This window comes from Microtus ochrogaster, unplaced genomic scaffold, assembly GCF_000317375.1.
Source record: "Microtus ochrogaster isolate Prairie Vole_2 unplaced genomic scaffold, MicOch1.0 UNK1, whole genome shotgun sequence".
Lineage (NCBI taxonomy): Eukaryota > Metazoa > Chordata > Mammalia > Rodentia > Cricetidae > Microtus > Microtus ochrogaster.
The window spans coordinates 26514550-26538774 of NW_004949099.1; the positions used below are offsets into that span (position 1 = coordinate 26514550).

At 39.0% G+C, this 24225-nt stretch overlaps 1 protein-coding gene across 2 annotated transcripts in view; it reads right to left on the reverse strand.

Annotated features, from left to right (window-relative positions):
- Positions 1-24225, reverse strand: part of Rad18 (RAD18, E3 ubiquitin protein ligase) — a 91573-nt gene that overhangs the window by 26653 nt on the left and 40695 nt on the right. For both annotated transcript variants that reach the window (XM_005364986.3, XM_026788309.1), the window contains exons 9-11: positions 20488-20548; positions 10733-10867; positions 7134-7293 (exon numbers count right to left, since the gene is read on the reverse strand). In XM_005364986.3, the coding sequence (XP_005365043.1) occupies positions 7134-7293; positions 10733-10867; positions 20488-20548 (356 nt within the window). The remainder of the gene's footprint in view (positions 1-7133; positions 7294-10732; positions 10868-20487; positions 20549-24225) is intronic.

A 24225-nucleotide genomic window follows, 5' to 3' on the forward strand; every position in this document is an offset into this window, starting at 1 on the left:
AAGGAAATGGGAGGTGTGGCGGGGAGGAGACAGAAATCTTTAATAAATAAATAAATAATTAAAAAAAGAGAAGTCACCTTTTTTTCTCCTAGATTTGGAATTTACAGTGTTATTCATTCACATATTAACGACTCAGATTCTTTTATGCCCTATCCTCGGCATCTATGGGAAGGCTCACCTACCTGAGTTAGGGCAAACTGCAAAGCTGACCACTGAATCATGACATTAGTTAATCTTTACAAGCATTAAAAGTCACAACTGCCCATGCACTTTAATACACTGGCTCAGTTTACCATATGCAGCAGGCACTGACAACAGGTTGAGCAAATTAAATGGAAACCATATTCATCACCCTATGTAAACTCATGGGTCCTACTACTTTTAAAGTTAATTGTCAAAGCATATGTCTTCCTTTTTAGAGTGTGTCCTAGATTTAGAAAAATCAGCCATTTCACTTACTGTGTAACAACCAAAATTATTTCACAAAGGATGAATTTTGGGAAGACCCAAAATTTCAATGACTTCAAACCTACAAGCCTCAGATCTTCCAGTTGTTAACAGTCTATCATATCTGTGTTGTTACACATATATGAAATGCTCAACCATAGAAAGCAAGTTGCTGCCATTGTTATCTGTTAGTGTGCCTTTCTTAAAGACGAATTCATACGAAAAAATCAAAAAAAATTGAACACTGCTATAGTAAGAATTCAGAGAACCTATTTGTATTTCTCCACTCATGCCAAAAGACAGTGTCTTTTTCAAATTAAAAAATATTTTTCCAAAATAATGATCTAAAGATTCTTCCAAGAAAAAGTATGACACAATTCACAAATCATTCCTTCATGAAGATAGTGTCTCTCTTCTCTACGGTCACAATCAACAGCATCTTTGCTTCTAATTTAGCCTTCAATAAAAATGCAGTGTCCATGGTTTGCCAAGAATCAGCTAACAAAAGCACTCTTTTCTTGATTAACAAGAACAATAAGCTAATTTATAGAAACTTGAACAAGTCTCTTGAACTCCTGGAAACCATCTAGCAAGGAACTGTACAGCAATCTGAAATCCCTATTCATCTGTTCACCATCTGTTTGCAAGCCGTCAGAAGAAGATCAATATAGTATTAACAAAGTGTGTGCTTGACACCAGCAGCAAGCCCACTTTATTATAACAACTATTTGAATTGAACACACACACTGAATCTTAAGATTGTTCTTAGTTGTCAATCTTCCATGTTATTTAAGCTTGAATACCACTCTAGCACAAAGAGCACTGACCTCATCGTTCAACATGGTCAGTTCTATGCTGTGTAAGACAACAAGGCTGCGAAGAAAGACAATTCACAGGTTTCCACTCACAACAAACACACAACATGACATTTCCCTGACAAAGAAATTAAAATACCATAGTACTGCTGCTGAAAAAAATAAAGAACCCATTTAGCTACACCTATGCCTATCTGTGGAGGGCATATTTATGAAGGTACTAGTATTATTTCAAGCTAACTAAATTGTGAAACTTTACTCTTTAATTCAACTTTTCTATTTTCACAACGCACCTACATAATATATAATTTTTAAAGTATTGTTTTTAAGTTTGGTATATTGCTGCAAATGTTCTTTAATCTTTTAATCTTTAATATGTCAGTATGCCTTTCTTAAAAACCAGTCCTTATAATTACCAGAGCCAAACAACTTTCAAAATCAAGAAGTGGAATTCTACTACAGTAGCAGAATCTGGAAACCTTATTCCTATTTCTCTAATCATGCCAAAAGATAGTGTCTCTTTCAAGTTAAAAAATACTTTTTCAGCCAGGCAGTGATGCTACACACTTTTAGCCCAGCACTTGGGAGGCAGAGGTCAGCCTGTCTTACAAACTGAGTTACAGAATAGCCAGGGCTACACAGAGAAACCCTGTCTTAAAAAATCCTACTTTAATAACCTAGAGAGTCTTTAAAAAAAAAAAAGTATATAATGAATATAATAAAATGGTCATAAAAAAGACTGAAATTTTTGATAAAATGCAAAACATACAGATAGAAACATTTCACTATATGCTGTGAAAAAATGGTCTTATATCGGTTTAATGAAATGCTGATTGGCCAGTAGCCAGGCAGGAAGTATAGGGGGGCAAAGAGAACAGAACAGGAGAATTTACCAAGCCACGTGGCTAACAAGAATTATGGGCTAATTTAAGATATAAGAAAGAGCTAATATAGGCCATCCAGTTTATAATTAATGTAGTCCTCTGTTTCTTTGGGGCTGAAAGGCTGTGGGACCAGGCAGGATATAAATCTCAGTCAACAACTATAAAAAAAAATAAATGCAATCCTAGGTTTATTTATGACCTACAATGGTGGTGAACATTCCATTCACTTGCCAACCAACCACACTGTCAAAAGGAAAAGAATGACACAATTTTAAGGTTGCAGAAGATCTCAACAAAGTCACTACAGTATTCCATCTCCCTTCCCTTTGGTGCCTGAATATGCAAAAGATAAAACCGACAAAATAAACATTCCATCCTTTTGATAGGCTATGATTTTACTATGAAACTAAGTTTTGACTGGGCTCTTCTCACTCTGAATTCTTTCCCTGAATTCCACAGTGATAACGACATTAATCAAATGTGCATCTCTTGAACTACTTAAGTTCTGGAATCACTAAATGATACTGGCATGAACTCTGGGACAGTCTTATGCCAGGCCACCATCGTCCTGCACTTCATGTTTTCCAATTAAATGATGGGAATTATGTCTAAACTAAGTTAAGAACCTTAATCATAGTCAAAGGCTGCATTTCAAAGTCCAAGACAACGCTAATAGCAAGGCAAAACATACTATGTAACAAGTGAAGAAGTAAAAATAGAGGCCAATTTAGCTACAGTATTTTTTCTCCCACATAGAATATTTAATTTATACACAACCAGAGAGTGCTTTTAAAACTGAAGTAATAAAAGGTTGTTTTTTAAAGAGCAGCTTTATTTACTTATTTATCTGTGTATGCATACACCCAGTGGCCGTGGAATCCAGAAGAGGATGTCAGATCCTTGGAGCCAGAGCTACAGGTGTCTGCACTATTTTCAGTTTGTTTCTTAGTTCCACAGTTCAAACTCCAATCCGCATGATTGCATAGCAAGGGCTCTTAAATGCTGACCCCTCTCTCGAGCCTCAACATAGGTTTTCAATACCTTTTATAAAAATACAACTGGAAGTGATTAAAGTATCCCTAAAATATGTCCATCTCCACTTCTTCATGTTTGCTAAGCACCTATAAGGTTTTAGTCTTCCCACACAAACTCATGTTCTCTAAGGCATCATCAGCAGTGGTACAGCATCAGAAGTACCGGACAGCAGTCTCTAGGGAGTTCATCTAAAGCACTCACCCATTCTGCTAACCGAGCTTCTAGGTATTTCTCAGACTTCTTCTTTTTAGTATTTTTTTTCTTTTATCAAAGATGTATTTGTTTGTTTAGTGTATGTATGCGTCTACATGAGTTAATATGCACTACATGTATACAGGTGCCTGAGGAGGTCAAAGGGCATTGGATACACTGGAATTGGAGTTACAGGAAGTTGTGAGCTGCCTGATGTGGGTGTTTGGAATCAAATTCAGGTCCTCTACAAGACCAAGTGCTTTTAGTCACCTCACCAGCCCCATCTCAGCCATCTTCTATGCGGCTTGAAGATGGGTGTCTACTAAAGGCAGTACAGAGCATATGAGAACCTGACAGCTGAAAACCATTAACAGCACAAGCAAATGAGTCATGGTCCATTACTACTTTGAAATTTCTTCCATTAGCTGGGCAGGGTGGCTCATGCCTTTAATCCCATCTCTCAGGAGGCAGAAGCAGGTGGATTTCTCTGGGTTCAAGGCCAGCCTGACTATATAGCAAGTGCTGTATAACAGAAGGGTCTTATCTCAAAGAAAAGAAATTTCTTCCATTTATTTTAAGGGATGTGACAGGACTATTTTTACTGCCTTTAGTTAAATATGTAACAAGCAATCCCTGATACATGGTTCATTAACAAAAATGTTATGAATCTCTCTAAAGTTGCATCTTTCTTAACTAGATTCTGTAAAGAACATATTTTTAACAAAAATATAGAACTACCATCTATCCAATGATGAATACACCTCATTAATATCACACTATACTCTGCTGCACAATAACAGTTATTCTTAGTGGGCCATGGGTGTGTATGTGTGTATAAACACACACTCACACACATATAACCAATTACAATATGCATTAATTGAGGTCTAAATTTATTTTTAAAACTTTTTGAAGACTGGAGAGATGGGTCAGCAGTTAGATTGCAATTGCTGTTCTTGAAGAAGACCCAGGTTTGGTTCCTAGTACCCATATGGGGGCTCATAACCATCTGTAAGTCCAGTTTCAGGAGTTCAGGAATTCAGTGTCCTCTCCTGACTTCCAAAAGCACCAGGCATGTACATGGTGCCCAGACATACATACAGGCAAAACACTTATTTTCTTCTCAAATGTGTCATAAGGATAACTCCATTTAACCCGTACCAAAAGAAAGGCACTGGGGAGGACAGGGAATTATTCATCAGTTATAAATAGTACCTAAGATGTAGGTCCACAGGAAGGTACATAAAGAGGAGACCAATACCTTACTGAGTGGCAGCAGAACAGTATGTGACTGACTAGAAGTACAAGAAGATATCTCACCTCTTTCCATAAGCAGTGAGTTATAACAGGACTTTGAAGTAATATCCTTCTATAAACATTTTCTATTATGGTCTGGATCTTGAATGTCTCCTATATCGCATGGTTATAGAGCAAGTTCCTAGACTGGGGCTAGGGGAAAGTGGTAGAACCTTTAGGAGGTGTGGCCTCATGAAGGCCCCTTAGGTCATTTATGGGTGTGCTACTGAAGGAAATGTAAGGACCCAGTTGCCTTCTCCTTCTTTCCGACGCCTCCATTCTTTTCTGATTCTTATCCATGAAGTAAGTGGTTCTGTTCCATCACACACTGCTCCTGCCGTAATATGTTGATTCACTACAGGACCAAAGCAACAGAGTCAACTGATCATGTATTGGGATCTCTGAAAGAGTATGTTTGGTTGGTTGGTTGGTTAGTTTTGGTTATTTTATTTTTTCAAGACAGGGGTTCTCTGTGTAGCCCTGGATGTCCTGAAACTTACTCTGTAGACCAGGATGATATCAAACTCAGAGATCTGCCAGCCTCTGCCTCCTGAATGCTGGGATTAAAGGTGTGCACAAACATACCCAGTTGAATAAGTTAAAGTAACATTTTCTCTTTATAAGTTGAGCACTTCTGATATTTTCTTTTTTTTTAAATATTTATTTATTTATTATGTATACAATATTCTGTCTGTATGCCTGAAGACCAGAAGAGGGCACCAGACCTCTTTACAGATGGTTATGAGCCACCATGTGGTTGCTGGGAATTGAACTCAGGACCTTTGGAAGAGCAGGCAATGCTCTTAACCACTGAGCCATCTCTCCAGCCCCTTCTGATATTTTCTTACACAGAAAGCTAACTTGTACATGAACACATGGTACCAAGAAGTTTATTTTACTTTTCCCTCAACCATATTCCTTTACTCTTTCTACTAGTCCAAGAGACCATCTGTCTCCTAGTTCTTATGTAGCCCAGGCTGGCTTGGAACTCGCTATGTAGACCAAACTAGCCTGGAGCATTCTGACTTCCTCTGTCCTGAATTCTGAGATTAAAGGAATGCGCCACCACATTCAGCTTCCATATTTTCCTTGTGACAAAATACTTAACAAAAGCAACTTAAGGAGGAAGGAAGAGTTTATTTGGCTCATGGTTTGAGGGTAAACTCTACTAGAAGGCAGGAAAGGCAGAAGCAATATGTGGTGGCTGTATTGTTCTCAAGAAAAAGAATGAGATAAATGCCTTTCCATTCAGTCAGGGCCCCAGCACTGAATTCATGTCTGTGAATTCAAGGCAAGCCAACAGCAATTTCCAGACCTGCAAGGACTATATAGTGAGATCTTGTCTCAAAAGAAAAGAAAAAAAAAAAAAAAGGCGGGAGGGAGGGGAAGAAGAGTAATCCAGTCATACTTTAAAAATACTGTTTCAGGACCAACCATATAGCTCAGCAGTAAAGCATTTGCACGTACAAGACCGTGGATAAATTCAATACCCAGTACTGAAATAAAAATTATATTATTTAATATTTTCAAAATTGCCCATCACTAAATATCTAATCATACCAATCGATTCCATGCATTGAGGTTAACTATTTAAAATTTTCTCTTTCCTATGTGCACTAGCTTTCTTTCTGATCAGTTCCTTATGTGTTTTCTTAGCAAAAAAAGAAAAAGAAAGAAAGAAAAAGAAAACAAACTAAAGAAAAACCTTGCTGCCTATTATGTTTGCTCTACCAACTCTAAGGGGAGAAAGAAAACAAGACACTTTATGACCACTACACTACCCTCCCACAGCCCAGCTTGCTATCACTATAAAGATGACCAAAAACATAAACAGAAATGAAAGAGAACTAGCATGGACCATGAAACAATCCTCTAGATCAGCAGTTCTCAACCTGTGGGTCATGACCCCTTTGGGGGTCACATATCAGACTTCCTGCCTATCGGATATTTATATAAAAATTCATAACAACAGCAAAATTACAATTATGAAGTAGCAACAAAGCAATTTTATGGTTGAGGTCAACAACATAAGAAGCTGTATTAAAGGGTCAGAGCATTAGAAAGGCACAGAACTATTGGTGTAGATGATTATTGCTGACTGTCAACAGGATCTGGAAAGATCCAGGAGACAAGCCTCCAGGCACACCTAAAAGGATTCATCTTGATTAGGCTCAATGGGATGGGAAGACCATTCCCTGGACGTGGGTTGTGGACACTGTGAGAAGAAGAAAGTGACTGAGCACAGCACTCGTCCTCCCTCCTCTCCTAACTGGTCATGTGTCCAGCTGCATCAAATTCCTGCCTCCATCATTTCCTTCCCATGAGGGCCTCTACTTCAGAACTGTCAGACAAAACGAACCATTCTCATTAAAGTTGATTTTGTCAAGAAATCTTGTTATAGCAGCAGGAAAGTACGACGAAAGAAGCAGAAGTATAAAAAAGCCAGTTTCTACACATTTCTCACCTATTGCAGGAATCTGACTCTGAGGAGAGAAGAATATCAGTACAACTGGAAGAATCATCTGGTCTCTCAGGCTCCGGCTGCACTGGGGAGTCCAGTTTCGACTGAGGAAAGTGGTTTGTTACTGAGACTGTATCCGAAAAGTTTACATTATCTTCTTGTCCTAACAAAAAATATAAGATTTTTTTTAAAAAAAAAATAAAGAATGTTAAAATGTATACCTTCTATTTCTTTAACACTTAATATTGTTATTTCTACTTTAAAAATAGAAGTAAAAGAACACTGATTCTAAAACTATAAAATAAATGATACGTTATTGCTACTATCTTATTTGTGTTTTCCAGGATTGATTTACTTAAATGTAAAGTTTCCTTTAAAACCAGAGATAGGAATGCCTTAACATTCTAATGAAGATCCTATTAGCAGATTACTAAGGAATAATTGCTATTTCAAAATCAAAGAACAGTGACAAATTAACAAAACAGACATAAGGGAATCATACTATTTGTCACATGACATGATATCAAACATATGGACACTTTTCAAAACCCATTAAATAAACTATTCACTATAAAGAAAGGGAAAACCAATCAGACATAAGAATCCTGCCATTTGATCTGACACATCACATTTTTGTACATCCTTTGTCATATTCTATTTTCAAAGTTTCTTTTTATAAAGATAAAGATACAGGGACACCTCATGGTAGTTTGAAGGACTATGACACACAGCATAGGCAAATATTTAAAAATAAAAGAACAAAAAATACTGGCTGTGCCAAACTGTCTGTTGCCTAGGACTCTCTCCCTTTTACAGTGTGTGCCAACATTATGGGGATTTTCATCTGTGCTATCCTGACAATTCAGAAAATGAATAAGAAAGTAAATGAATAAAAGCAGTTGTTAAGGTTTTGTTAGCAAAAATAATTATTGAATAGGACAAATTCTTTAAAAACAAAACCCTTCCCAAGTTCATATACTCAAGATTTTCAGAAATAACCCTCAATGTTTGTTATACGGAAGGACAACATTAATCATCAATGTAAGTTCCTAATGCTACAAGTACCAATAAACTACTGCCACTATTCATCAGGGAGAGAGGAAGGGCCTTAATCAGTGACTTTCCAGAAGGCCAAGAACTTCCTCTTATAAAAAATACACCCTAAATCAGAAGGCTACACCTTCTGGTTACTGGCTATATTATAAAAAGACAAGAGAAATACAAAGCTTTTGCTTCTGGTCTGACTGTCCTCACTCTCTCCACAAGTTCATCTACTCTGTTGCTGAAGTATTCCTTAACTGGCATTAGGACCTACTTCTTCAGGATTCCAACACAGGCTGAAGACTAGCAGAACTGGTTGGACTAAACAACTACTGAATTTTTGGCCTTTACATCAGGAGTCAGCCATTTCCAATTTAGCCAAACCACAGACTGTAAGCCATTCTTAAGAAATGCCCCCACTGTGCGTGTGTGCGTTCTCTCAGTTCTGTTTCTCTAAAGAACCTAATACAGATGGTCTCCACAAAAGGAAACACACTTAGAAGACGGTTTCCTCAACCAAGAAAACTATCCAGTACTGACAAGATGTGGAGAAATGAGAACTCGAATACACTGCCAGTGAGAACGTAAAATGATGCGGCCATTATGCAGATACAACTTGTTGGTTCTTCAGGTTAACCATGGCACTACCATATGAACCAGAAATTCCACTTAGACCTTAGACATTGTCTGGTTAGCTTAACTATCAATTTGACACAGTCTAAAACCATATGAAAGAAAGCCTCAGTTGAGAAATTCTGTACATTAGTTGGTCTATGAGCATGTCTGTGGGAGGACTGTCTTGATTGTTAATTGATGTAAAAGGACCTAGTTCAACCTAGGTAGGCAGGCCTGAACTATGTAAGAAAGCTAGCTGAGTATAAACTGGTCTGAGAGACAGGTAGCAAACAGTACTTTTCCATGGTTCCTGATGTACTTCTTTGACTGTGGAGCAAATCTCTTGGCTGAAAGTCATGTTTGGAACAGCAAGCAGACCTGCCTTCAAGTTCCTGGCCCTGACATCCCTCAATAATAGACTGTGACCTGGGGTTCTAAGCTAAATAAACTCTTTCCTCCCCAAAGTTTCTTTTGGTCACAGCAACAGAAATGAAACTAGAACAGACATGTAATAAAAGAACTGAACAAAGTTTCTTTTGGTCACAGCAACAGAAATGAAACTAGAACAGACATGTAATAAAAGAACTGAAAGCAGGGTCTTGAACAGACATCTGAGAACTAAAGAAAACTTTACAAAAACATCATACATAATAGTTAAGAAGGCAAAAATAACAAATTAATAGACAAAATGCTGCATATGCATACCAAAGAATAAAGAAATTTTAATATTTGAAACAATATTGACAGGCAATAAAAACATTATGCTTAGAAAAATAAGCCAACATAACAAGACAGATACTGTATAATTCTACTTGCATTAGATACCCAAAGCAAACAAATCCATAAGCAGACACAACAGAGATGATCAGGACTATGTGGGAGAGCAGAGAGTGATGTGATACACCACAGAGTTTGTACGAGGGATGCTAAAAGGGTTTGGGGTATAGATGGTTAAACAGTACTATGAAACCATTAAACAGCCATGAGTTGTGCACCTATGAATTACTAAAAGTATGCCGGGCGGTGGTAGCTCACATCTTTAATCCCAACACTCACGAGGCAGAGGCAGGCAGATCTCTGTGAGTTCGATGCCAGCCTGGTTTATAGAGCGAGTTCCAGGACTAGCTCCATAGCTACTGAGAAACTGTCTTGACAAAAACAAAAAACAAAAAATGTATACATGTTGTGTGTATTCTGTCACAATTAAGAAAAGTAGTAAAGAAATTTTTGTGCCCCTTTTCCCATTATGATTCTGTTTTGCTCATGGCCTAAAACTTTGGCAACAGAAATACATTAATCTCAAATCTAAAGCTGGATCAAAACTAAGTAATGCACTGAATGTGTTGGAACACCAGCTGCATTAGCTTTAAACTCTCCATCGCAACACTTCAGCAAAGTAAACATCAGAGTTCCACAACAGAAATAATTATCTTTGTCTTAGGATCTTGATCTTCAGTAATAAATCTCACACCTAGAAAATATCCTCATACTTAGACAATCACAGAGCTTGGGATGCTTCATAACTACAAACAGGGAGACTTCAGGGGCTGTCTCTATGGGACAGTCTTCCATTGTTTCCAAAGCAAGCAATATGCTACCTTATAGTCAACAACTGCTACATTAAGCTTTCTAAAAAGCACTTCTCCCCATTTCAAATGCTGAGTAACCTTAGTAAATCACATTGGTTTTATAGTCTTTTTACTTTAAAAAAGAGAGGACCAACAAGATGGCTCAGTGGGTAAAGCACTTGCAAGTCAGCCTGACAACCTGAGTTTGATCACTGAAACCCACATGGACAAAACCAACTCCCACAAGTTGTCCTGTGATATTTTCACAGTGCACAAATGTATACACATGCACACATGCACATACATACACAGAAAGAATAAATAAATGTTAAAAAAAAGTAATAAAATTCATTAAGCTTTTATTTCAGTAAGTCTTACCCATGATGGCAGATGGCAGTTTCTCTGCAGGTCCATCTCTTCTCATTACTGTAGCTTTTGACATTCTGCCAGTTTTCTTGTATCCTTTTTTGGCCTGATTCACTAGAAGCTGGAACTCACTCTTATGCCTTTTACCTAAATTCAAAAGGACTGTGAATGGGTGAACCATCTACACGTGACACACTGAGAATCAGGCACAACGCTGCTCAGTATAATCATTAGCAGAATCACCTGTACTGAATGCTGAAGCTACCATGAAGAAGACCAGAGGGCTTAGGGGCAGCTGACAAATCTCTCTGTGTCTTTCTCTTCCCCAAAGCAAACAGGGTACAGGATATAATTTGCTACTCTGTTTTTTTTTTTCTTCCTCCTAAGCCCTTAGTATGCAGAGGCTTCCCACAGAGTACAAAATACAGACTGATAACCTTTCCTCCCTCCCTCCCACCTTACTTTCTCATTTTGTTTCAGTGAGACAGGGACTCAATTTATAGACTAGACAGACCTCAAACTCATAATCCTCCTTCCTCAATTTCCCAAATGCTAGTGTTTCAGGCATGTGGCACCACACCCAGTGATTGACACTTCCAAAATAACTTCCAAAAGATGGCTTTCTAATGTTCAAGATACACAAGACTACTAAGAATAAGTGGATTACATTAACTGCACAGAGGAAAGGGCTCTAGAAAAGTAGTCTTACAATAAATAATGTTTTCCTAACATTTGTTTCCCAGCAGAATCCTTTTAACATTTTACATTCTTTAAGATACATAACACCATCTTTACTATCACTTCAAAACATAATTTCATAACCCCGACATCAAGGTCCTCATTATGGAAATTAACAACACACTCCTAGAGAACCCTTGGTGTTAGAGCACAAAAATTAGGACACTTACTTGTGAGTCTGAGCCATAGTTCCAGCAGCTGTAGTTGTACCGTACTTACTGGTAACCATGGTTCAAAATAATATTGTCTGTAAATGCCCTCAAATTTTAGAAAACTAATACTATAATGGTAAAGACAAAATTTTGAGAATTTTCCACACACAGCCAATAATACATACTTGTTAATACTTGGTTTCTCCTACATTTAGCACAATACAGAGCAGTAGGGAGAGCACTGGAATGAAGGTCTATACAGACATGTTCAGAGCTACTTTGGGATTCGAACCATTCAATCAATGGTCAAACTGCAAGTTACAGGTAACCATTTTCTGTAGTCATAGAAAATAATTTTCTGTAGGCATATAAAATTTCTTCAGCCACAGATCTGGCTGGACCGACATCCCTACCTCACTATGGAAGAAGCCAGGTTTGCTTCCATGTGTACATACATTATCAGATTCTAACTCAAATCTGACTGCTCTAATAATTCTCTTTTGTATATCTCAAAACCATCTTCCTAATCCGCAATCGGTTTTTTAAATTCTATTTTTATTTTTTAATATTTTAAATATTTATTCATCTTTAAGTATTAAGTGTTTACCTGGAAGTCTGTATGTTCACCACATGTGTACTCACGGAGGTCAGAGAGGGCATAAGATTCACTAGAACTAGAGTTATAGATGGTTTGAATTGCCATGTGGGTACTGGAAACCCAACCTAGGTCCTCTTCAAGACCAGTAACTGCTCTTAATTTCAAGTCATCTCTTCAGCCCCTAATAACTAGTTTTTAGGTCTCTAAAAACAATCTAATGAGATAAACAACTTCATCTGTTTCTGAAAAGCTATCCTTCAGCATGGTAAACAGCAGTTATGAAGCACATCAAGTAAAAAAGAAGATGGATTCCTGCATTTGAACAGAGAGAGCAAGTCATTGAGGAGATTGCTTCTAATTCTAATTCTAATTCTAATATATATGTGTGTATACAAACTCCCAGTGAAACTAATCAGAAGGCTGTAAAATATCGGGTAAGTTATAAAAGACTAAACTTTCAGCAAAAGAAATTACAAGATGGGCATAAAAATTACTGGAAAAAATAGTTCTTTAGAAATGGATAAAATTCTATGAAAAGTGATTTTTCAAATGAAAAAAATTAAACATTAACATAGTAAAGTATGCCTTTAATCACAACACTAGGGAGACAGAGGCAGGTAGATTTCTGAGTTTGAGGCCAGCCTGGTCTACAAAGTGGCAGGCCAGTCAGGCCTAAAAAAAAGAAATTAAGAAGCTTAACAAAAGGTTATTAGAGAAAGTCATCTCTTTAGAAGCAGGTTAAGAGAGTCTACACAAAGAATACACAACAGATAATTTCTTTCACGCACTATTTTATTCCATGCATGTAAAGAGAATCACCTCATCTACTTCCTCAGCTCCCAGAATGCACAGGCAATACTACCTCATCATTCTGGAGCTGCTATTAGGCTTGGGTAGTTTAGTTAATCAAGTGTAGTTTGTTCTCTTGGTTTCTTTTCCTGTGGCTGTGATAAATACTGACAAAAGCAACTTAGAGAGAAAGAGCTTGTTCAGGACAGTCCAGGTGCCAGGAGCTTGAACCAACTGGTCCCTTCTCATTCACAACGGGGAAACAAACAAATGAATAGTGCTCAGTCCCTTTGAGACATTTATGAAATCTAGGATCCATAGTGTTGAAGAGATGGCTCAGAGTTAGAAAAACAGGCTGCACTTCTAAAGGATCTGGGTTCAACTCCCACCAGTGACATGGTGGCTAGCCAGTCTGTGACTCCAATTCCAAGTGATCAACACCCACTTCTGGCTTCTCAAGGTACACATGGTGCACAGACACAGATGCAGGCAGGATACTCATAAACATAAAAATAAATCACTTTAAAAATTTAAATCTAGTATTCCAACCAGGTACCACTCATAGTCGGCAGGTCTTTCCATCTCAACACAACCAACATATCCCCCACAGGCATTCCCAGAGGCCCGTCTCCCAAGTGACTCCAGTTTTATCAAGATGACAACAGAACCCACCACAGCCATTTTCCTAGATTTTTCTTTTGTTTTTTCTAAGCCATCAGGAAACCTAAGATTGTTACCTGAGGTTTGCTCAAAAACCCCTGAAGTAATCAAAAGGTTAAAAGGCTTTACTCCTAAAGTACTAAGGCTCAGATTTATAGAGTCTTTTCTTGCTTGAATCTAGTTACTCCACAGCTAGGTTGGAAACAAAAACTAAATAGCCGCCACCACCCTGGTTCTGATTCAAGAAGTCCAAGATAGCTGCCTTGGAAAAAAGAAAATAAATGATGCCAACAGATTGTGACTAATAAAACTGTCCCCACTCATCCTTTCACTTATCGTGGGAGATCTGCTATTTGGCAAGGAGAACTCTCGAATCGAAAATATGACTTTGAGTTATATATGTCCTGAATTTTCCTCTGAAGAATTTAAGTGGTTCTGGGGGCTGCAGATGTGGCTCAGCAGTTAACAGCACTGGATACTCTTCTAGAGGATCCAGGTGTAGCTACCAGAACCCACACAGTAGCTCACGACCATCCATAACTCCAGTTCCAGGAAGCCCAACCCTTTCTTCTGACTTATGTGGGTACCAGAGATATATGAGGTGCAGACATACATGCAGACACATAAAATAACTGACCCTTAAAAAAAATTAAGTGGTTTGACTAGTTATGGGAGCTGATGAATAAGTTCATGTCTACCAACTCAAAATGACTGTAGCTCATTTTCTACTCTTCATTCAAACCCCATCACAGCCTCTTTATGGACCCTCTTTGTAGACAAAAAAATGTATGAATTTATTTGAAGAGAAATTATCTTCTTCCAAGCACCACAACTTCTTGTCTGTGTACACATGCTTATCTCCCAGTCATTATCATGAAACTGCTTGTGTTATAACTAAAGGCCAACCTCTAGCTTATACTCTCGACTTCATCACAGAAACCTCATATATAGAATCTTTTTAAAACCATTTGTCTTAGTTAGGGTTTCTATTGCTGTGAAGAGACACAATATCCACGACAACTCTTATAAAGAAAAACATTTAACTGGGTGGCTTACAGTTGAGTCCATTATCATCATGGTGGAACATAGTGGTGAGCAGGTAGACATGGTGCTGGAGAGGTTCCTGAGAGTTCAACATCTTGCACAGGCAACAGGAAGTGGTATAAGACACTGGGAGTGACTTAAGCATATATGAGACCTCAAAGTCCACATCCACAGTGACACACTTCCTCCAACAAGGCAATACCTACTCTGTAGGAGGAGGAGCAGGCTGTGTCCCACTACCTGGCTAGCTTAGCCCCCAAAATAATCACGTGGAAATTGTATTAATTAAATTACTGCCTGGCTATTAGCTCTAGCCTCTTATTGGCTAACTCTCACATCTTGATTAACCCATTTCTATTAAATCTGCGTATCACCACATGATTGTGGCTTACCGGCAAGAGTCTAACCTACATCCGTCTCAGGCAAGAGATTCATGGTGTCTGCCTGTCTCTGCTTTCTTCCTCCCAAAATTCTGTTCTGTCTTCCCCGCCTACCTGAGTCTGCCCTATCAAAAGGCCAAGACAGTTTCTTTATTCAACCAATGAAAGCAATACAAATACAGAAGGACCTCCTACACCACTACTCCAACAAAGACATACCTGCTAATAGTGTCACTCGCTTTGGGGGCCATTATAGTGCAAATTCTAATCGGGAAGGGGAAGAAGAAAGGAAGGAGGATGAGGAGGATGAGGAGGATGAGGAGGATGAGGAGGATGAGGAGGATGAGGAGGAGGAGGAGGAGGAGGAGGAGGCGGCGGCGGCACCACCACCACCACCACCACCTGAAAGCTTCACACAATGGCCTAGCTGCACCTCCTTTCAGGGTCACCCCTAACATATGCCTGGCCTCAGTGACTTTCCTTAGTACTCCTTGACTTTAAAGTCAGAATCACATAGCTGAAGGTGACAGTTCTGCTGCTTGCTAAGGCTGGAACATGGCCCCCTCATTCAATTACAAATTTACCAGCTTTCTGCTTTTGATGGTTACCTTCACTGCCTAATCTCGGCTCTTCTGGAACTTGCTCTGTAGACCAGGCTGGCCTCAAACGGAGATTACCAGCCTCTGCCTCTGCAGTGTTGAGATTAAAGGCTTCAAGCTTTTCCTTAATTCCTTTTCACAGATTGGAAATTTAGCTGAGTGGGGTCTTGTCCTAAGGTCACCACTCCCTTTATTCCAATTCTTAATCTGTTTATCTCCTTGAACACAGGATTTATCTCTACTCCATTTCCTGATACTCCTTTTTCTCCTCAAATTTAACATTTTGTAATTTACCCTTCTCAGTTTGTTCCTTTTTACTCTAGAACTTTAGAGTTACCACTAATAACCATACAACAGAGTCTATATTAGGCTGTTTTAATATTTTCTCTGTCAACGAAATTATCCAAAACTCTTCACTTCAGCCTCAGGCAAACTCTTGGGACAAGGGCAAAAGGCAGCCACATTCCCTCCCCTCCTCCTATTCCTCCTACCTTCCCCCAACACCCCTCCCATTCACTCCCCAGAGAAGGTAAGACACATTGCTTTGGGGACGGTCCAAGGCCCTCCCTACAGTATCTAGGGTGAGCAAGATATCCATCCAAAGAGAATGGGTTCCAAAAAGCCATTACAAGCAGTAGGGATAAATCCTGATGTCACTTCCAGTGGCCCTGCAGTCTGCCCCAGCCATACAATTGTCATCCACATTCAGAGGGTCTAGTTTGGTCCTATGCTGCTTCCTTCCCTGTCTGGCTCCCATTAGCTCAGGCAAACTCTTCCAGTGGGTATCCCCATCACCATCTTGACCTCTTTGCTCATATTCTCACTTCTCCCACTCTTCAACTGGACTTTGGGAGGTCAGTTCAGTGCTCCGATGCAGGTCTCTGTTTCCATCCGAATGAAAGTTCTATGGTGATATTTAAGATATTCATCAGTCTGACTACAGGGCAAAGCCAGTTCAGGCACCCTCTCCTCTATTGCTTAGGGTCTTAGCTGGGGTCATCCTTCTAGATTCCTGGTAATTTCTCTAGTACCAGGTTTCTTGCTAGCCCCATAATGGCTCCCTCAACCAAAATATCTCTTTCCTTGCTCTCATCTCTGTCCTTTCTCCATCTCAACTCCCTCCACTTCTCCCCCCACCATCTTCCCCTCCCACCCTCGCTTCTCTCTCCACCCCCATGTCCCCAATTTTGTCAGGAAATATTGTCTATTTCCCCTTTCCAGGTGGATCTATGTATGTTTTTTCTTAGGGTTCACCTTGTTACTTAGCTTCTCTAGGATCATAAACTATAGGCCAGCACAATTACCTTTTTTTTTCTTTTGGAAGCAGGTACTGGAATGTATATCAGGATAGCCTCAAACATATAATCTCATGCCTCAGCTTCCTGATTGCTACCATACCTGGCTTAGGATATCATTTTTAAGTGAAAGTACAACAAAGTGTGGTCATCAGATTTGAGTTCTGGTATACATAGACTCAAAAGTGAATGACAGGACAGGAATGTAAAGGAAAACAAACAAAAGTATTTTCTGCCAAAGAGAAAAAATTAAGACTTTTCAGTAAATATTAGAATGTTAGGAAAGTTACATGTGACACTGTGAGCGTGACAGTTTCCTAATTCCTACCTCTTCTGATGACTCAGAACTGTCTGTAACTCCTGTTCCAGGAGATCAGTCCCCCTCTTCTGGCCTCTGCAGGTTGCACATGATGCACGAATATGCATGTGGGCAAAATAGCCATACACTTAAAATAACACAATTAAAATAATACAAAAAGTAAACAAGATATGGAAAAGCATACACAGCATGAAGAGTCTAAATTGCTTATTCCCTGGCTCTGGGGTGATTGATGTGCTCCTAGTTTTATGTCCATTAGACACAAACTAGAGTCATTTGGGAAGAGGGAATCTCAATTGAAAAAATGTTCCCACCAGACTGGCCTGTGGGCTTGTTTGAGGGACATTTTCTTGATTGATGACTAATGTGGAAGGGCCCAGCTCACTGAGGGTGGTGCCACTGCTGGGCTGGTGGTCCTGGGTTGCTTTTAAAAGGCAGACTGAGCAAAACATGAGGAGAAAGTGAGTAACACTCTTCAGTAGCCTCTACATCAACTCCTGCATGGAATTCCTGCCCTGACGTTCCTAGACCATAGACTGCAAGTAGTAAAATGATAATAGACTCTTTCTCCCCGGGTTGCTTTTGTTCATGGTATTTAGCACAGCAACAGAAGCCTTAACACAGGCAGGTGATCTGACTTTGCTATTGAAACAATATCTAAGAATTCTTTAGGTTCCATATTTCATGAAGCTTTCCTGCCTGGTCTGATAGTGATGCAAGTCACTCGTCTTCCTGTGTGGACCCCAGGAACTGTTCTGCCTTGTTCTTTCAAACAGCCAGGAGTAACCAGCTTCTTTCACAGATCTTTGGAGCTGTCTTCTCTCCACAGCTGCCTTCTCATGGTACTGTACCACAAATTCTGGCTACCTTGGCTTCCAAGAACTATGATATCTGTTTTAGCTCAGTGGTAGCAACAGGTTCCACATCTAGTATCTGAAAACTGCTATCAGACTGTGGAGCTTTCTATCTTGTTTCCCTCTCAGTCCTGGGCTCCCTGTTTGCCAACACCTAAGACAAACCTTAACATATATTTCATCACATCAATTTTTTTGGGGGGGAGGAAAGTCAATCAAATCCATTATGCCATCTGTCTAAAAGTAGAACTAGAACTGTATACTTATTTTGACATTTTGGGGACAGACAAAATTTTATATTTTTTGCTACATTTCTGACCTCTCAAGTAGACTAGATTTGAGGAAATCCATGTTCATTACTGTAAGCTGGTGGCTGGAGAGTACACAGACTGTGGTAAGGAAGCTATTATTGCTGTTTTGCCAAATGAACATGGTATGACCATTAAAATGCTTTCTAACTATTTATGTTCATGTTTGTCAGTTTGGAGAGAGAAGCTACTCTCAGTAGTGAATGGCAGAATCAAAACCGGTTCAAAGTATTGCGAGTGACTGTTTAACGAGCATCTGTAAAGGGACATCTGGACCACTGGAAAGCTGTCTTCTCAACCTTACATAGGGCTGCACTCTTGAACTTACAGCAGCTACAGTTATGGGCACAACAGTGTCCCTGTCAATATTCTACCCTACCACTGAAGATCTATTTGCAATTATGCTTTTCATCAGTTATATAAACAAAGGATAAGGTAAAAGTGCCAGTGCTCCTGTAAATAACCCCTCACCCACACTGCTGTGAACAATCCTAATTAAACTCATTGAGTCACACGCAACAGCTAAGAAGAAAATGAGTAGGTTAATCTGATCAAATATATTACACATATACTCTACCAGGCACATACAGTAGCCAACTACAGCTACTGGAGGGAGGGGTAGTTTTTTGTCAGCTTGACACAAGCTAGGGTCCTTTGGAAAGAAGAAACCTCAGTTGAGACAATGCCCCATTAGTTTGTAGGAAGGCCTGTGGAGCATTTTCTTGATTAATGATATGGGAGGACCCAGTCTACTGCAGGCAGTGCCACCCATGGGCAGGTTCTGGGTTATGTAATAAAATAGGCTGAGCAAGCTGGTCAGCAGTATTCCTTCATGGAGTCTGCATCAGTTCCTGCCTCCAGGTTCCTGCACTGACTTCCCTCCATGATAGTACACTTTCCTCCTTGAGTTGCTTTTGGTCATGGTGTTTATCATAGCATAGAAAGCAAGCTGGGACTATGTGGGTGTTTCAGTCTCCTTCCCTGCTGCTGAATCTGCCCTTCAAAGTAAGATTGGAAGGAAGAAAGAAAACTTTGCCTGAGCACAATGGAACTAACCAACATTCATTATGTGCTGTTTTGCTGGCCCTCAACTAGCGTAGAGGCACACATTTCATACACAGCACTTGGAAGGCGGAGGACAGTTTGGGCTACTGAGCAAGACCTGACTCAATAAAGAAAGGCAGAGAAAGAGAGAAGGAGACTGAGAAGAAGAGGGAGGAGAGAGGGGAAGTGTGGAGACAATGAGAAGGAGAGACCGTCAGAACCAACAAGAATAAGTATTTCAGTCCTCATTCACTTTGAGGCTGGAGATGTAACCCTTCCAGGAATACTAGTCTACTGCATGCAAGGCCTTGAATTTCAATCCTCAGTGCTGCAAAAAATAAAACAAAATTAAAATTAAAAAATAGAGGAAGTCAGATCTCTGTAGATTCAAAGCCAGCCAGCCAAATCTACATAGAAAGCTCCAGAATAGACAGGGCTACACAGAACAATCCTGTCTCAAAATAAATAAATACCAATCAACTAAGTAACTAAGACATAACAACTACCCAGTTAACAAAAACAGTAAGGTGTGGCCTGGCAAGGATACACAAGCAGACCACTTACAGAAAAGGAAATGATAAAGTGTGAGAGAAACTAACAAGAGAAGAAAACCTATTTCTGACACAAACCTCCAAGCCACAGAAATGCTGTACCTCCTTACAGTAGAACTGATACTGCAGGCCTGAGACTCGATACAGTCCTGAGTGCTTCTATGTCTGCCCCATCTTCTCACAAAATGGTTTCTGAGAAATAACTCATGTTTGCCAAGTGCTTGGTGACAATGAACTCAAAACAGAATGTTAGTCACAGATCTTAAGACAGGTGCCACATACAAAAGGCTATCTGAGTAGACACCTACTAAATCCCAGTCTCTGAAGCAACACTAACAAGAATATACCGAACATTAATATCAAACATTTTTTAATTACCTAAGATGTTAAACAGTAACTTAAACTCTTTACAGTAAGAACATGTTGCACAACTTACGATATTTACTGTGAATTTCATCTATCTCCTTCTCTGTCTGGTCCTTTGTAAAAACCATGACCTAAAATAATAATTTAAAAAAATCTTTAGAATTACATCAAATGACAAAAATGGAAATCAATGCACAAGTTTCAAAACTTCAAATGTGGTTGCTTAAAACAGAGGAAGCCAATCGGCTTCTGAGTAGCCTGCACGTTTCCTCTAACTATCATGAACAACAGTCTTACTCATCACTTCTTCCTCATAAGCAGGTTTTTATTTTTGTTAACAAAAAAAGGAACTTTTTCCTCAAACCAAGTAACATCCAAGAAGGAAATCTCACCATGATTAAATACGTGTTTTAAACAATGTTACAGTGAAATCTGAGAGGTTGTATATGCCCTGGTGTGTGTGCATGTGTGTATGTGCAGGTGTGGATGGATGAGCATGCTCGCGCACATATGAAGACTCTGCCTTATTTTCTGAGACAGGGGCAGGGCTTCTCACTGAACCTGGAGCGACGCTGGTGGGCAGTCCTAGCAGTCCCCTGTCCCCACTCCCCACAGCAATGGAGTCAGAGAACACGCAGCCATGCTTGACTTTTTACATGAGTGCTGGAAATTTGAACTCAAGTTCTCAGGCTTATACAGCAAGTGATCTTTCCTGCCAAGCCATCTACAGCCTCAGATGTTTATTTATTTGACAAATGTTCATGTTATAAATATGTAGTTTGGCAGTAGCTGTGGATTTTAGGCCAAGGTGGGATTCATTTGTAGAGAAATTCTAAGTTTTGGTTCTTCCCATAAATAAAAATATCCCAATAAAATGTGTAAAGTATCTATATCCAACTCCAAATAGCTGAGAAAAAAATACCCCAAATCAAAACACATAAGCCCGTATCTAGAAAGCAAATGGAGGAAAATCATGTCAGGTAATAAATCTTTGATAGTAAAGAATAGTACCCTTCTTTCCACCTTTCTGCATATATAAGGTTTCTCAAATGAAATATTGTGGATAAATATTTGGTAGAGAAAGAGAGCCAGAACAAAGGAAGGGGAGAATATGAACAAAGTACAATGATATGTATGTATGAAATACCATAAAGAAATCCACTGTTTTGTTGTTACTAAAAACACTAGTTAAAAATTAAGATATATTAAGAAAACAAAGTCAAATTTTAAGCAAGTCTGATTTTTTAGCTGTACATGTCATTTCCTCTTTCTGCTTTGAAAACTTGCATGAATCTCCTTTCTAATTCTTGAAGTCTAGTTCATCAATTAAAGTGTGGTTCTGTATTAAGAATATTACATAAAACCCAGAATAGCTAAAACAATTCTGAGTTATAAAAGAACTGCTGGAGGTATCACCAGCTCAGGTTTCAAATTGTATTATTATAGAGCTACAATCATTTAAAAAACATGGTATTGACATAAGAAGGCATACTGATCAACAGAATAGAACTGAAGACCCAGACATAATTCCACACACCTACAGACACCTAATTTTTGACAAAGAAACTGAAAATACACATTGAAGGAAAGACAGTATCTCCAACAAACAGTGCTGGTCAAACTGGACAGCTGCATGTAGAAGAATAAAAATAGATCCATAGGGGGGCTGGAGAGATGGCTCAGAGGTTAAGAGCATTCCCTGCTCTTCCAAAGGTCCTGAGTTCAATTCCCAGCAACCACATGGTGGCTCACAATCATCTGTAATGGGGTCTGGTGCCCTCTTCTGGCCTGCAGGCATACACACAGACAGAATATTGTATACATAATAAATAAATAAATATTTTTAAAAAATAGATCCATAGCCATCACTATGCACAAAATTCAACTCAAAATGGATCAAGGACCTCAATGTGAGACTAGATACACTGTATCTTAAAGAAGACAAAGTAGTAAATAGGCTTGAATTCACTGGCACAAGAAGAGAATTTCTAAACAGGACATCAACAACAGGCAGTAGTAATAAATGGAACTTCAGAAAGCTAAAAGCTTCTGTATAGCAAAAGACACCATCATTCGAGCCAAGTGTCAGCATACAGAATAGGAAATCTGATAAAGGGTTAGTTATCTAGAATATATACATAAAGAACTAAAAAAAAATTCTGCACATAAAACAAATGGGTTAACCCAATTTAAAAATGGGGTGCAGAATTAGTTTTCAAAAGATGAAACACAAATGGCTGAGAAACACTTTTAAAATGTTCATCCTTAGCCATCAAGGAAATTAAAACTATTTTGACACTGTTTCACCCCAGTCAGAATGACCCAAAAGAGTAAAAACAAATAATAATACTTGCTAGTGAAGATGCGGGGAAAGGGAACAGTTATTCACTGCTGGTAGGAGTGCAAACTGGTACAGTCACTATGGAAATCAGTGTAGAAGATCCTCAAAAAGCTGAAAATCAATTTACCAGATTCAGCTGTACCCATCTTGGGTATATATCCAAAAAACCCAACTTTCTACTACAGAGGTACTTGCTCATCCATGTTAATTGGGACTCTAGTCATAATACACATAAATTGCAGATAGCATAGATCTCCATCAATTGAGAAATGGGATTATTCATCTACTAAGATAACTAAAATAATGAAATTTGCAGGTAAATAGATGGAGCTGGAATCAATCATCCTAAGCGAGGTAACCTAGATCTAAAAAGAAGAATATTTCATGTTTCCTTTTGTATATGGATGTCAGTTTAAGACATGTGTATGTCAACTTGAATAATCTCAGAGGTTAGCTAATAAGGGATCAGGTTCCAAGGAAAAGGAAATAGAATACAGTATTATAAAGGGAAAAAGGAGAAATTAGGAAATAGGAAGGGGAATGGAAGGGCAGAATAAAGGAGGGATTATATAGAGGGACACCTCAAGTATGATTAATAAAAGCTCAGAAACTGATATAGGTTTCAACCTGAAGATCCAAAAAGCAAAGCAGCCAGCCATTGGCTCTTACCTCAACCTCAAGTCTGAAAATGGCAATCCTGCCTCCAGAAATCTCAGAATGAGACTGTGTCTGTGAGCTGTCTCTTCCCGTCTTATTATCCTCTCTAGTTCTGGGATTAAAGGCATGTACCACTACCACCTGGTTTCTATGGCAAACTAGTGTGTCTACTGGGATTAAAGGTGTGTGTTGATGCTGCCTTGTCTATAAGGCTTGCCAGTGGTGCTGTTTTACTCTCAGATCTTCAGGCAAGCTTTAGTTATTAAAATACAATTGAAATGCGACTACAGATACCTAACACTAAAGGCTCTCTGAAAAGCCATATGGAAATCTACTACTATAGAAGCTTCCTAAAATATATACATATATGAAAGAAATTTAAATGGAGTCAATGCACCAATTAGGCATCTTATGTCACCAAGTAAAACCTCCAGTGACAAAAATAGGTTATATCTTGTTGAATCGTGGCCAAAAAATATCCCATAGACACCTCCAAATACAAGCTATTATCAAGGTTATTGGTTATTCTCTATAACCTGATAGTAAGGCCCTATTATTGATGTCATCAAACATGGGGAAACTGAGCCGGTGCCCAACTAGAAGCTTTACCTGATGTGGGAGAGTCTTCTGTTTTGTGTTGATTTCATTGGTTAATAAAGAGACTGCCTTGGCCCTTTAATAGGACAGAAAATTAGGTAGACGGAGTAGACAGAACAGAATACTGGGAGAAAGAAGCCGAGTCAGGAAGTTCACCATGATTCTCCTCTCCGAGACAGAAGCACGTTAAGCTCTTTCCTGGTAAGCCACCTC